Source organism: Hippoglossus hippoglossus, chromosome 6, assembly GCF_009819705.1.
Source record: "Hippoglossus hippoglossus isolate fHipHip1 chromosome 6, fHipHip1.pri, whole genome shotgun sequence".
NCBI classification, from domain to species: Eukaryota; Metazoa; Chordata; class Actinopteri; order Pleuronectiformes; family Pleuronectidae; genus Hippoglossus; species Hippoglossus hippoglossus.
Window position 1 is genome coordinate 8,033,527 of NC_047156.1, and position 14,605 is coordinate 8,048,131.

Here is a 14,605-nt window from a genome sequence, read left to right on the forward strand (position 1 = left end):
CAAAAAAGTGACTACGGAGACAAAGCTCTTCAGACCAGTATCGATCCCGAGAGAGAGACTGCACTCCTCCACACACCCATCGTCCTTACATGCCTGCTGTATCGATGAGAGCTCAAGCGAGACAGAAACCCGACCACCTTGTCCCAGGTCTAAATCCATAAATTTCACAGTCTGCGATGCACGTGCGTCTCAGTGTACGTCATATGTGTACATGTAATTATAAATGCATGGTGCATTCCCAGGCGGCCTAACTCTGTTTCTATGCACGCAGACCACACATCATCATCATCTAATTAAAATCACTGTGCTGTAAGTATTCATGCAGGATAATGATTGCTCATCCTCTCCCTTTTTCTCCCTCAACTGTCTTTCCATCTCTTCCCTTCCCTCCGTCCATCTCTCTCTCCTCGTCTCCTTTGTATCTTATTGTCTCGCTGCCATACTCATCTCTGCACCATTAATCTTCCAACCAATGAATTGGAGCCTCTGACTCTATCACTCCTATTATCGACTGCAGCCGTCCCCTATTTATGTTCCATTTCTCCCCCCCTCTTCCTCACTCAGCCCCCTTCCACTGGTGTTCCCTTGACCAGGCTTGTAATTGCTTACATGAATAATGCAAGCAGCGAGACAAAAATAGTTGCACTCCCTCTTTTTCTTGGCCGGGATTTGTTCTGCTATAGTTTAACTGAATGCACTCGGGCTGATTCCTGTTCAGCAGTGCCAGCCATTTTGTTAAGGAAGGAGACAGGGATTTGGTTGTAAAGGTACGAGGGCTCCCAACGCTTCGCTCTCACCGAAATAGAACGGCTGATTGTGGGATCAGGCGGCAGATTTATTCAAGCTCTCACCGCTCTCGAGTGCTGATCCCGTATCATGGAGGTGGTTCCCGGGACAATCCTGTTCATTAATCAGCACCCAGAGCAGCCGCATCACCGATGCACGCTACAGTACGAATAAAGAATTCAGTTTCCAGCAGTGTTTGTTGACGAGCCTGAGTGAGACGTCTATCAAAGTGCTTGATAGACAATATGCCTACTCACATGTTCTACCATTACCGGCAATAAGTATAAATACTTTAAACATTGACACACCTGACTTTGACTTCACCTGGGAAGTAAGTACACAGAATTTGACTAAATGCAGCCTTTTTCCTGGCTGTATATTTAAATATCTTCGCAGGTGCAACAATAAAAGTACTTTACTCTACTGCTTTTTTTGTTGTAGAGATCAATAGCTGCTCATGGGCGATAATGATTTGTGTCTGGATTAGTTATGGGCTGTCATCATCATGATCTTTTTTAAAGGAGACACTATCGGTTTTCTGTTTTTCCCTCATGTTTTCTTGTGGATGTAAAAATGCATTAAGCCCAAAGTCTGTCAAAGAAAACACTGAAGCTCCTGAAACGCCTCGTCAGCAGATGCACATTAGCATGATGCACACCTAGCGGCTTGTCTGGCACATCCCCTAACAAGGCCAGGTGAAGGGAGAGCGGAGGCCGACTCTTCCTACATTCAAGAGGTTGACCAATCACAACTGAGTGGGTTAACTGGCCAATCAGAGCAGACTGGGTTTTATCAGGAGGGGGGGGGGGGCTAAAACCAAGTGTTTCAGACAGAGGCGGAAAAGAGCAATGGTCGGTTTTAGCATAGTGATGTGTTTTTTCCGAACATTAGAGCCTTTACTTTGCAAGTAATAATTAAAATTATGAACCTGAATAGGATATCCAGGCTGCAGATTTATCTATTAGCACCATTTAAAAAAACAATATTTAATCGCACCGTTTTTAAAGGGCTGGTTTACATCAGTTTTTTCAATCTCAGTGCAGTAAATGCCACAATATCCTCAGCTTGGTAGACGCTGACCTCCTTAGACATCTCTCTCCATCGATTTCTGCTTTTGCCGGATTTTGTCCGACTCAATGTGCTGGTCAACGATAGCTAATGTTCTAACCTGTGTTGAGGTTGCCATTATTGTTCCTCCAAGGTGGGAGTCAGAGAAATACAAGTGAGACACATCATGTCTGGCTTTATGCGACTCCTTTCACTCAGGAATTCTTCAGAGCATTTTGAGAAAATCACAGGTTTCCTTTTTGTTCCATGCTCCGCTTTCTTTGCTACTAAAAGACCCCAGGACACCAGCATGTGAAAAGCTGTGCCCTGCTCCTTCATCTTTTCTTTAAAAAAGCTTCAATGCTTCCATCATGCTCCAATGATCACTCTTCATGCTCATTTGCACAAAAGATTCAGAATTGCAGGAATCACTTTGAGCCCAATTCATTCCGTGCCTCCATTTCCTTTTCTTGAATCGGAATTCTAAGTTTAGCATTTCACATGGGGAGAATTGTGGAGTTAACATTGGATAAGGTTAGGAAACATACTGTGTTTTATGACTAATGCAGGGTTTTTGATAATGTGGAGCAGTTGATATAATTGGGACTGGCAATGGAGAGCTTTGCAGTGGCCACGGAACCTTGTTGAATTCAATTTGAATGAGCGTAGCACTCGATAAACATTAATTTCAAAGAGGGATATGATGGATTATGATGTTGCATATAGAAATAGTACATCTGCGGTATCTTCATTGTAATAAACCTCTATGTAATAATTCACACATCTGAAAGCATGCAGCCCCTGCTCTGTTTGGTCTGCTCACCGGAGGGATTATGGCGGCGCTCAGTCACGTCAGACTCTCTCTGTGCCACAGGGATTTCTGAGAACTCGGCTGGCACAACTGCTGTGCACTACCAATCAAACGGCTTCTTCACTCACTCCTTTTCTCTTTATTGCTCCATTGCTCACTGCTTTTCTCTGTTGAATTTGTCCCTGTTCGTCTCTCTTGTGTTTTGTTGCTTATTCTTCTTCCTCAGTCTGACACTTTTTATGTTTTTATTCTCTCCTCTTCGTCTCTCCTCTTCATTTCAACCCCTTCCCTCTCTATGTTTGTGTGTAGACCTCTATCTCAGGTTATACATCACACTGGTGTTAACTTGTCACAGGTTGGAATTGTCCAGAACATGGTGATGTACAGTCGGTATCCAACATTGTCGGAAGCACAATATATGATATTTCTCAATATCTTTTTCAAAGCATCCCTTCTTCTTCCGATTGTACAAAAGTGAAGCTAAAATATCCCGGATACTTCTGCCCACATCTTGCGGTTTTGACATCATGTCTGCACAGTTGTGATCATGTGGAAATTATGGTATCGTGGTCCGTCGGTCAAAGTTGTCAGCTTTAGTACGCTCCACCTCATTTGCATTACATCAAATTAATAATTAAAAACAAACACTTGAACACTTCTGGTTGGTTTATGTCCCATTCACCAACATGGAGGAGGCAGGGTTTGTGACCTACACTGCAGTAATCTCATGTCGTCCACCTCTATGTACACGCTGGTTCTTCGTATTAAAATCCTACTATAACTTAAGAAACATGTCGAGAGTGGGGACACGTCACGACTTCTCTTTCTGCTGATGGATCGTTGTGATTAGTCAGTGCCACAGTCTTTGCTTCCAGCTGCACTTATTAATATAAGTAAAGGGAACATTCACTGTTGATTCAGCAAGACCACAGCATGACAAATGGGAAGCATCTATATCATTATTATGGAGGGACTAATCACCATACTGTATATCTTTGTGGTGGTGATCATGAATGAAAAATGGAGAATTATGTAATTATTCCACTCTGGTTATTAACTTTCATATTTGCAGTAGCTTGAAATGAATCTATGATTTGTGGACATTTGGGAGCCCTCCGAGCTGAGCTCATTTACACGGGTTATCATGGGGGGTGAGGAGATTTGTGAAATAATCTCCCTCTCTCTCTCTCTCTCTCTCTCTCTCTCTCTCTCTCTCTCTCTCTCTCTCTCTCTCTCACACACACACTCCACCTCCCTCCCTCCCTCCCCGCAGACTGGGGCTTGTTTGTATTTAATAAGGGAGATTAATTAAGCTCATTGGTATTCTAGGACACTCGCTCCAGTTGTTTCCCTGGGCTGAGATCAGCAAGGGGCATCAATTGAGTTTTTTTGTGCCGTTTGAACGCGGGGAGTCTGGGAGGAGTCGAGCGGGAGGCCGGCGCCCTCTACAGCGAGGTGTTTTACTGTTGGGACGGTTGGATGAACGGTTATCGGTGACAGAAACGCACTGTTCGGACAGCTCATCCATCAATCAATCCCTTCTGTGATTAACTGCTCTGCCGTGCGTGTTCATACATGAAGCAGCTCGGTACAGCTTTAATTAATCGCCACTCGGCCTCACTCGTTCTGTCTCGTACGCTTCGCTGCCGTAGACGACAAATGCCCATTCGGGTTTGAGTGAAAGCAAACAGCAATATAAACATATGACGAACAGTCGCTCTCATCAGTGTGATTGATATTCCCTGTTTAACCGCATAGGGTCATTTCACAGACCCTTCAGCATCAACTTTAATTATGAATGAAACACGATCACACAGTCCTGGGCCCAGCTCGTGCCAGAAAACTGGAGAGCTGCCTTCACCTTAAGAGACTGTAGTATCTGCAATGAGGACATTGGGCCAAAGTGTTAAGTCAATATAGACGTTAAAAAAAAAAGGATAGAGCTAATGAAGGCTGTAGTGCAACCTAAGGTCAATGAGTTTAACTGTACATCTTATTATTGCATCGATAAGCAGACTTTGAGCTGGACCCGAGCTGAGGCAGCGCTTCAGGAGAGCGGCGTCTCTCTGAGTTACGCTCACAAACTCCGGCGGTGATTCAGAGTTCGCTCTCTCAGGGTTGACGACGTATTATTCCCCCAAAAAACGCTGCCGCTTTAAATCACAATCAGCGAGCGCAGGTCCCAGAGTCCTTTAGCTGCACGGATTATCTCTCATCTTCACTCAAACAGTCACCGCACCTGTTCTAATAGAGAGCGCTGATTAGCCGGCAGAGCGACTGCCCGCAACCAAAGAACATCTCTCCGCTCTCCTGGTTCACAGCAAAGTGCCAGAGACAGTCCAAGGTCTGAGGTTTATTAGTGATAGCGACATCGAGACTGAAAGAAAAACAACGCTCGGCGCTCTAGGTAGTGTTAAATGTTAATGAGGAAACGGGGTTGTAATGATTTGGATGCAAAAACAGGACCGACTGCAGAAGTTAAACTTTGCAAACATGTTTTTCCCACATTTTAAGTAACTGCACACAAACTTTTCTTGCACTAGATGTTGTTGAAATAGGTCAAAGTATGAGGTGGTGTTAATACTTGTATGCAAGTCTTACTGTTCTGATATCTGGAAGCTAGAATAGGAAAGTATCAGAACCAACAACAACAACTTAGTTTTTCAGTATCGGGACATTGCTCCCCCCCAAGGAGGTTTGTTTTTGTCTTTGTTAGTTTGCAGGATTACACACAAACCATGGAAGGATGTGGGGTGGGTCAGGAAGTAAAACAATTCAATTATGGTGCAGATTTTTAACATTTTCTTTAATTTCTCAGAGAATATTTATTTCTGATGTCTATGAGTGTGTTCAGATTCAAATTCAAAACAGGATCTGGTGAATTTAAATGTGGTTTCATCACGGAACTGTTGGGCTTTGGTGGCGGTGCCATTTGAGTTTAGTAAGCAACCCAACCTTCTCTCGCCCCATTTATAACTCACGCTGTGACAAAACTGTATATTTAGACAGTGAATTACCTCAGACAGAGCCATGATGCCTCTGTCTTTGCACTAAGGCCATTATTATTGCATAATAAGCCATAATTATGAGATAAAGTCTAATTTTGTCTGCAATTCACTTCTATAAAAATCTGGTCAATCATCAATCTTTATATTTTACCGACAGCTGAGCCCCTGTCTTCCACTTTCATTTCTCTGCTGTTTCATGTGAGAAGCCATACAATATGAATGTTGTTTCCTTCACTCACTGGAAACTTGAGTGAGTCTTTGTGTACGCTCAGACAACAGGAAGTTTACTCTCCTCTCTTGGCAGACGGGACCCCTCGTCACTTTTCTTCATTATCATCTTCCCCGGTTTTCTTCTTGGAAGTTAAAAAACTTAATCAAAAGGCGTGGGGGCTCCGCCTGTGCCGCTTCCAAAAATGTATTTTTCCTCCTCAGATTCTCTCGTAACAACACAGGTGCTTTCAGGGGTGCTGAAAACCTCTCAGGCTCGTCTCTGTGGAAGCATGCCTCAGCTTGACATCTCTGCTAAGTGGAGGATGCTTTGCTACTCATTTAACAGGTCCACAACTCAGTTCCTCCTCTGGGAGCACGGCGGACTTATATCTGCTCGCAGCCGGCCCGAGAAACCTGCACGCTCTCCTCCTCCGTCCTGCCTGTCACACCACGGCATTAACATTAACATGGCCTCTTATATAGCAGACCACAGAGGCTGGCTGCAGCACAGAGCTAAATCCCCGATCAGGGGGAGAGTTCAGGCTCCCCAGAGAGGAGGTCTTGGCCGCCAGGGCGGATGGTTAGAGCAGGCTGGAGATTAGGGCTTTGGCGAGTCAAACGCTGGATTAGCAGTGAATGTTGAAGAGGAGATTCCACAGGGTCTTAGTCGAGAAGCCTTCTGAGAAAATGACCCTGTGTTTCCTCGGTCTGCTCTTTCATGATATATATGTGTGTGTGTGTGTGTGCGTGTAATGCTGATTGATGCCTCAGCAAATTACAAAGAGCTGTGTTTTTATCTTACAATGCTACTTAATCCCATATATCAATTATGTCACTTCAGGTCACCTCAATAATAAATGATTTCACCACCATTCCTTTTTTCTTTCTTTTCCACCAGTGTTTCTTCTCTGTAGTTAAAGAGGAATAAGTGCGTCATCTAACTTTCTTTTTCTTTTTTTTTTCAAGGACGATGAGCCAATCACAGGAGGGTCTGATGGAAGAGGCCACACCCGCATCCGGAAGTTCCTCAGCCAGAGGCACAAGAAATTGCCATGGAAACCAGAGGTAAAACCAATTTCTTTCTGTTTCCTTCATATTTTAGAGTGGCATGATAATCACAATATTGAGTTCCTTCATTTGCTTTAAATGGGGCCTTTTGTAATAATAATAGTTTTGGATAGAATAATTTTAAATATATTTATGCTGCAGATGTGATTCTCTCCTGTCTTTTTAAAAGCAGGGGGTCAGACAGAGATCCACTTTGCCTCTGGTGCGATTCCTGCAGGAACTAAATGCACCTCATGCCTGTGATGATAAATGAATGTGTCACGGTTGATAATTTCTCTTCCAAATCCATTTGCTGGTTATATTTCAAGGTGCCTATGACCTGAAGACTACAAGTCGATGTGATTCATCCTAATTTTTCAGCTCACTTACTGATGTAGTTTACACCCACTGCAACAAAGGGTGCAGCGGATGGAGGAATTATTCGACAGATTTGTGATAAGGAAAAGCGGCTCTCCATTTGTAACCTGTTCAGCAGAGTTTAATTAAAGGTGTGTGTGTGTGCGTGTGTGTGTGTGTAACTATGATTAATTAGTGGTTCTCTACCTGGGGTAAAGTTTAAATTCCTCTGCTGGGCACAACAGTGTTTAGTTTAGTTTCAGTTGGGCCTCAGTGATTCTGTTCGTACAGCCCAGTGTGGGCCTGATAATATTATTGTAGCTGTTTGGCAGATTCTCTTGATTGAGCCAGTCTTGAGTTAAGTTGAGTTTTGCGTGCTGCTGCTGCGGGAGACCTGGGATGAAGGCTGCTGCTGCTGCTGCTGCTGGAGACCTGGGATGAAGGCTGCTGCTGCTGCTGCTGGAGACCTGGAATGACGGCCGCTGCTGCTTGCCTCGGTGTGGGAAATCCATCCCTCCGTTATCTGTACCGCTTATCCTTTGAGGCTCAGGGGGGGAAACTGGAGCCAATCCCAGCTGACATTGGGCAAGAGGCGGGTTACAGGTCAGGCCAGCGTATCACAGGGCCAACACGCAACCTCACATTCACATCTACGGACAATTGAGAGTCTTCAATGAACCTAAACTTCGGACTGTGGGAGGAAGCCAGAGAACCTGGAGCAGACACAGGGAGAACATGCCAACTCCACACAGGGATTTGAACAAGGAACCCAAGCAGTTCCCCCAAAGGTTCCTAGTTGCGGGGGAAAGTTTCTTCAGTCGAAATCGAACTTTAGTTACCCTGCCTTTGCCTGTATGCCCTCTCTCTGCACTCCAATGAATCAAACACAAACTAATTCAAGAAGTCCTATATTTAATGCTGAAATACATTCATAAACTCGCATCCCTATGTTTTCTTTGCAGCGTTGTCATTTCTGCTCTGTGAGTTGTCACAAAGCCAGATGATGTCTGTTTTTATGTAACATGGCCTAGAAACATCTGTTGCCTGAATATTGAAGGGACCTGAATCTAAATGCGGACGATGCTATTGGAATAATTTAAATCGGTACTACTTAGAAAATGAGAAGTCACATTGATATGAAGCAGCCAAGCTAGGACGGCAGCCAAAGCAGCTATGTGAATGTGGACCATGCCGACTAATTGCACAAATGTAAATGGATTACACGGCCTGATCACAGCGGGATGCTTTATTATGAGCTTCCTGTTGTTTTCCGTCTCATGTTTTGCCTTCGGTAGGTGAAATCTGTTAAAAGCAAGACATCCTTGCACCAGGAGATATGTTTCATTGACCAACCGTGATCTCTTATTTATGGTTTGGATCGAAAGAAGCAAAACAGCTTCAAAAGGGAAATACATTTTGCAACATCCACACCAGATACATTTTAGATTAAGCGTGACTAGCTTCGAAACTCACTTGCAGAAGTCAACATGACATTTCTTTGACTTGTTTCCAACCTCCCCTTAAAGCAACATGCAATTCACGCCTGTGAATATTCTACAAATCCAGCATAACTCGACTGGAGTTTTCTTGCATCTCTATACATTTGCATCCTCAAAAAATCTCTTCTTGTCTGATATCCGACTTCTGGGATGTCAGACCTAAGCCAATTCTGTCAGAAACCACAGAGTGCAGCCGCTCCTGCGCTCCCCTCACTAGCTATGAGCTCTAATTACCAGCACTAACTGGTTTTCCTGATGCACAGCCAAGGAGGCAGAGGTCTGAGGGGCCACTGAGTTGGCGCTGTCAGAGGCGTGGACTCAGGCGGGTGGAGGCAGAGTGGTGCCATATGCCAGCTGTCGCAGACTGGCAGAGGTCACACGGGCATCCTGGAGCATCCGTACGAGGGGCACACACGAGCGGGAAGACAGGATGCTGACTTTCTTGTGCACGAGTAGAGAGACGGCGATAGAAGCGAGGAAGAAAAAGTATGAATCCTTTGAGTGAAGTGCTGCGGTTGTGACCTCAGTTGGCTTGTTTTCAGTCAACACTGGCGACTTCATGAGCGTCCCCGCCCCGTGAACTCATCCACAGGTGGCTGCGGATTAGATGAGGCGCCTCTGCGGACCTACTCTGTATATATCTGTCAAGATCAGCGGCAGGTCAAGGACACAGCACAGAGGTCAGACAGGAAGAGATGCGGCACTTTTTTAAAGAGACGCGCGGTACATGCCAGGCAAGAAGGGATAAATGGTTATTTGCAGCAAAGCCGACATGGATCCAGAGAGAATTTATAGCATAATGAACAATTTTATTTAGTCAGGAGCAGAAAGAAAATGACGGTAAGAGGGATTAGTGACACTTAAATCATTGTAGACATTCATATCAACCGGGGGATTCTATGATTTCGTTCCATGTTGCCGTTTCACATTAAAACCACAGTGATGGGAGATTTAACATGAATCAACACAGATAGATGGAGGATGACAGGTAACGGAAAGATTCAGACACTCGGTCCTCTGGTTCTTTGTAAAAACAAAGCTGGAGATGTGGAGATGAGGAGTGTGTGTGTGAGCAGATTTGGTTGGCATATTATTTATCACTCAAGGGGGGGAAGAGAGTAAGATATTGTAGCACGGCACAGACATGACTCAGGTGGGAGCAGTCGTCAACGCTGGCTCCTCGCACAAAAACACACGGTGACAAGACTGGGGGAGGAAACGGATCTTCCTCTCTCTCTCTCTCTCTCTCTCTCTCTCTCTCTCTCTCTCTCTCTCTCTCTCTTCGTCTCTCTCTCTCTCTTCGTCTCTCCCACCCTCACGTCATCCCACCGTATCAAGTGAGAGTGAGTAGACTGGGGTGGGGGGGGAGGATGCAAAAACACTCCTCGCTATTCCCTCGGCCTGTCTGTCTCTCTAAATAGACGGGAGACAGAGATGTGATTTCTCTCACCGGCCTCTCATTTCATTTGGGTGAGTGATCGACAGATTGTGGCAGGAGATGGAAATAAGGAAATAAAAAAAAAATCTGCTCATCCTTCACGCTCTGCCTCACATTCCCCCCCGTTTGCCCCCCCCTACATGTTATATCCTTGGCATGACAGAAGACATGTAATTGTAGGACAGATGGCAGATTATACAAACCCTCATTAGAGCAGGAGATGAAGTTGAAGCGAGATCATATGAACCTTGTCTTTCTTCCTCCCTGCTCTCCTCCGTGTGAAATGAGTTCTCATTATCTCCCCTCACATAATTCCTTTAAACCGCTGTACCTTTTGAATCCCCCCTTTTCCCTCACTGTACCTACCCACTTATCCTACTTTCATTTCTTTCCCGAATTGCTAATGAGAGGAGTGCGATGGAATAGAGGGAAAGTACAAATGCCCTCTGTGAAGTCGGCTGTATTTCATAAAATGGTACCGTGACATTCCTATCGTAGCCACAGAGAGAATAACTCGCATGCAAAATGTATCATTTGATCTTTTCATTCCTCGCTCACGTTTCAACTTTTCATTAAAACTGCAGTACGGTGTTCCGATGTATCAACAGTGAGCTTTTGACGCCGTCTCCCCTGCACGCCCTGCGGGAGCGAGCTGCCTGGTGTTGTATATACCCCTCAGTGCGCCTCAGCCAAGAACATCATGTCTCACTTTTCTCATCCGACGGGGATTTACGGTGTCAGTTGGTGCGATCGCTCGTCAGTGGGTGCGCAGAGCGGCCATTTGTCAGTGCCTCGGTGCCAGCGGGGAACGCAGAAGGCTGCGACAGATTTCCAGAAAGGGAGACGGCCTCCCAGAGGAGCGAGATGGGGGAGAGAGAGAAAAGAGGATGTCTGATTTGTACTCTTGTTTGATAGTGCAAGCAGATGGGTGAGGGAGAGGAGATACTGAAGAGCAGTGGAGATGGAGATACGCGAAGACAAGCTCACTGAAATATGGGCGCGTGGATGTGTGGGAAGAAAGGCAAGACGGTAGCAGTGTGTTTGTGCCGAGCTACGATACACTCTTTTTTATTTTGTCTTTATCAATCAGTGGTTTTCTTACTCAGCTTCTTCTCTGTGCACCTTTCATTTCCTCCGTCCACGTTTCTCTTTACTTGCCTCACCCCCTTATGTTTGACAGATGGCATTGCTTTCCTCGGTCTCCCTCTCCTCCCCTCTTATTTAATGGCAGAGCCGTAGAGGTGCCGTGTTGCTGTGAAACTGTGGGAGCTATTTATAGCCGAGGATAGCGGGGGACAACCTTTGGACAGCGATGGGAGTGAGGAAGAGGTGGATGGAGGGAGAGAAAACAGGATTTTCATTATGTGCCGTGTGCTCTGTTCAAATGACACGGGCATGTCAATGTTTTACTTTAATTTGTCAGACGTTAACATTTACCTTTGTGTTACTAGAATATTTTGTGATAGCGGAAGAGGGCAGAGGAGAAGAGAAAGGCAAGTTCAAATTGTTTTGACGTTTTTTTTTGTTTCTTTTCGTTTCCATTTGTGAAAATAGGTAAAGGAAAAACCAACAAACTAAACAAACACAAAAACACTTAAGAGGCACATGGAAAAAAACATTTTTTTTGTCAGGAGCTTGTTGTTGTTTTGATTTTTTTGTAATGTCTATTTTGGCCACAAGAGGCTGATGTGCAACCTTGCACCACTAAGATAGTCTGGAAATTGTTTCTTTATTGATTTTTTTCGGTTTTCTTGCACTCTAAACACAAGCTACATTTATCGAGTGTTAGCATCTGACATTACTGTCAAGTCGTTCTTTGGGATAGAAGTTTCTGAAAACTTTCTGACAGGGATTCCCATTCAAGGTGAACTCGTCGGTCCAAAGGGACTTCGGGGGTTGTCACTGTCTGCCTGGTGGTTTTTAAATGGCTCCAGGATTTCCGCCTCTTGTGGCTGAAACTAACCAAATCCTGACCAAAAACAAAGAGGGCTGGCTTTCTAAGATTTAATATACTTGACAATTACAGTTAAAATACACGATTGGATATAAAACACATGGCTCAGTACTTCAGGGAAATGAAACATAGAGGTGTTTGTATGAGTCAGCTGAAAGAACCATGAATTTGTTTTATCACAGCTATAAGAATGTCAGTATTGTGAACGCCTATCATTTCCTGTGTGTTGCTGCAGGTTCAGCAGCTGCAGAGGAATGTGAGCCCGCCCTGTCTTTACCTGCAGGTCCCAGCATTGAGCCACTCTGTGCCTAGTGTTTCAGATCAAACATATTGTGCATTATGACGGTGATTTTCAGTCGCATCTAGTTTCATTTAAAGTCGTCAAATGCAACTCTAATTTTACTCGTTGCAGGATTTCCGCTGGGTCTTAAAAAAGTTGTTAAAAAATCCAAAACTTAATAATCTGAATTTTAGGAGAATTAGATATGTTTAAGTACTTTTGGGCTTTTGGTTTATTACAAGTTATTATAAGTTAACATGTATTAAATGCTGCCTCCATCGCCCTTTACAAAATTTTGGCAGCATACTGTAAAGTCTCTGTGTGTTGTAGCTCTTTCTAAACGATACAGATATTAGCACGCTATAATAAAACTACAAACAAGACCAACTTGGAACAGACAACCGAGTCTTCCAATAGCCTGGTCAGAATCTATCTCAGTTCACTCGGCTGTGGGAAAAACTATGGAAACCTACTGTCTCTGCCTGTAGTTTGGGGGATAACATGGCATTTTAGGGTTATTCTCTATCAGGATAATTCACCTTATCTTCAGTTATGGGGAAGTGTAAGAAATTCTGTGACTCTGATATTCCTTCATATCTGTCGTACTTGACATAGATCTTAAATTTCAGTCATTATGGTCTTAAAAAGTCTTAAATTTGACTTGTTGAAATCTGTTCGGTTCACTCAAAGAAGAATTAAGCCTAAAATGCAATGTCTTGGATAAAGGAACGCAGGACAACAAATCAGAGTAAAGACAGAAAATAAAAAAAAGCAGCAGTCATTCTGCCTCTTTAGCCAATTACTAAATGTGAGTTCCAGCCGACAAGCAATAAAGAAGCTGTCATTTTAAAAGACACAGGCTCCAGCGGCACCATGTCCCCATGTGACACACAGACCCACAAACAAGCACATACACACAGACGCACACAAGTCGCCGTTTCTCTACAAACTGTTGATGTTAGCGTCACTTTATCCCACGTTCCTCAAGGAGGATTCGGCGGGGAGACAAAAAACGAGATGGACGGTGACAGCACGGGGGGGAGTGACAGCCGTCAGCTGAGCTCAGGGAAACTAAAGACGGCGAGCGGAGAAATCAGCAGCACGATGGCAGCACGATGGCAACAGACAGAGGGATGGAGAGGTCAGATAGTGGGGATAGTGGGAGGGAATTCTTTTCAGAGAGAGAGAGGACATAACGGAAACAGCCAAACAACAAAACGGGAGCGAGGCGAAGAACAGTTTATCCGAGTTAAAGCAAAGGCACAGAGGGCGAAGAAAAACACAACTTCCCTCTTCATTTCATATCCAGCATCCTGTTGAGGCCAGAGCACAGACAGACCTCTCACACTGCAGCCACCTACAAAATACTGCCAATTACACCGGAGTGCCCCCCAGCAAAAAGCCGACTTTACAGCCCAAGGCCTCAGCTACGGGGCTGCACAGGGTTGTGTTTGTGTGAATAATTAGAGTCTTTTAAAGCCGACCTGCTTATTGCTGTTTGACAAGAGACGGGGTGAGGAGGGGGCCAGGCCGAAAAAAAAAGGTGTGCTTTTAAAAAAACCACAGGAAATCTATTAAAAGCTTTACATAAGGCATATTTACACAGGGCTTCTCTCGTCTGCTAAATCCCTCTAACCTTACCGTGCCCCCCCCCTACGCCTTTCTCTCTCTCTCTCTCTGCCACTCCCTTTTTAAACATCGGACGTTCCCATTCATCACTCTGACTTCTTCTTCTTCTTCTTCCTTCCTCTTATTCGAGTCAGTTGATCCCACAAAATCCCCCCCCGTTTCTGTTTTTCTCTTGCTTTTCTGTAAGAGAGCATATAAGTGTGAAATATGGGCACATAAAAAACTTAGGAAATAAAATCACTGGTCCTACTGTTTTCGACTGACATGTTTGCACAACATAAATGTCTCATGGTTAATGCATGAGCCGTAATTGCCGTGCCGCTGTCAGCGTGCGGGGCACTTAGTTGACCACAAAGAGCCGGGAGTGAAATGAAAAGGACCACTCCGGGTCAGGCCATCTGTTAGAATCCCAGTGTGATCAGAAGGAGCATCACACCCTCCGTCAACGTGTTTCTCCTCAGCCCGTAGACGCGGAGGCTGAGTAGCAGTCACCGAGGTGTTTACTATATGAAAGACCTTCCTGTCTCAGCCCTCTAATG

General features: G+C 44.6%; 1 protein-coding gene across 1 annotated transcript in view; it reads left to right on the forward strand.

Moving 5' to 3' along the window:
• Positions 1 to 14,605, forward strand: part of b4galnt4a (beta-1,4-N-acetyl-galactosaminyl transferase 4a) — a 139,277-nt gene that overhangs the window by 75,458 nt on the left and 49,214 nt on the right. The window contains 1 exon segment of the mRNA XM_034587805.1: positions 6,829 to 6,927. Within this exon segment, the coding sequence (XP_034443696.1) occupies positions 6,829 to 6,927 (99 nt within the window).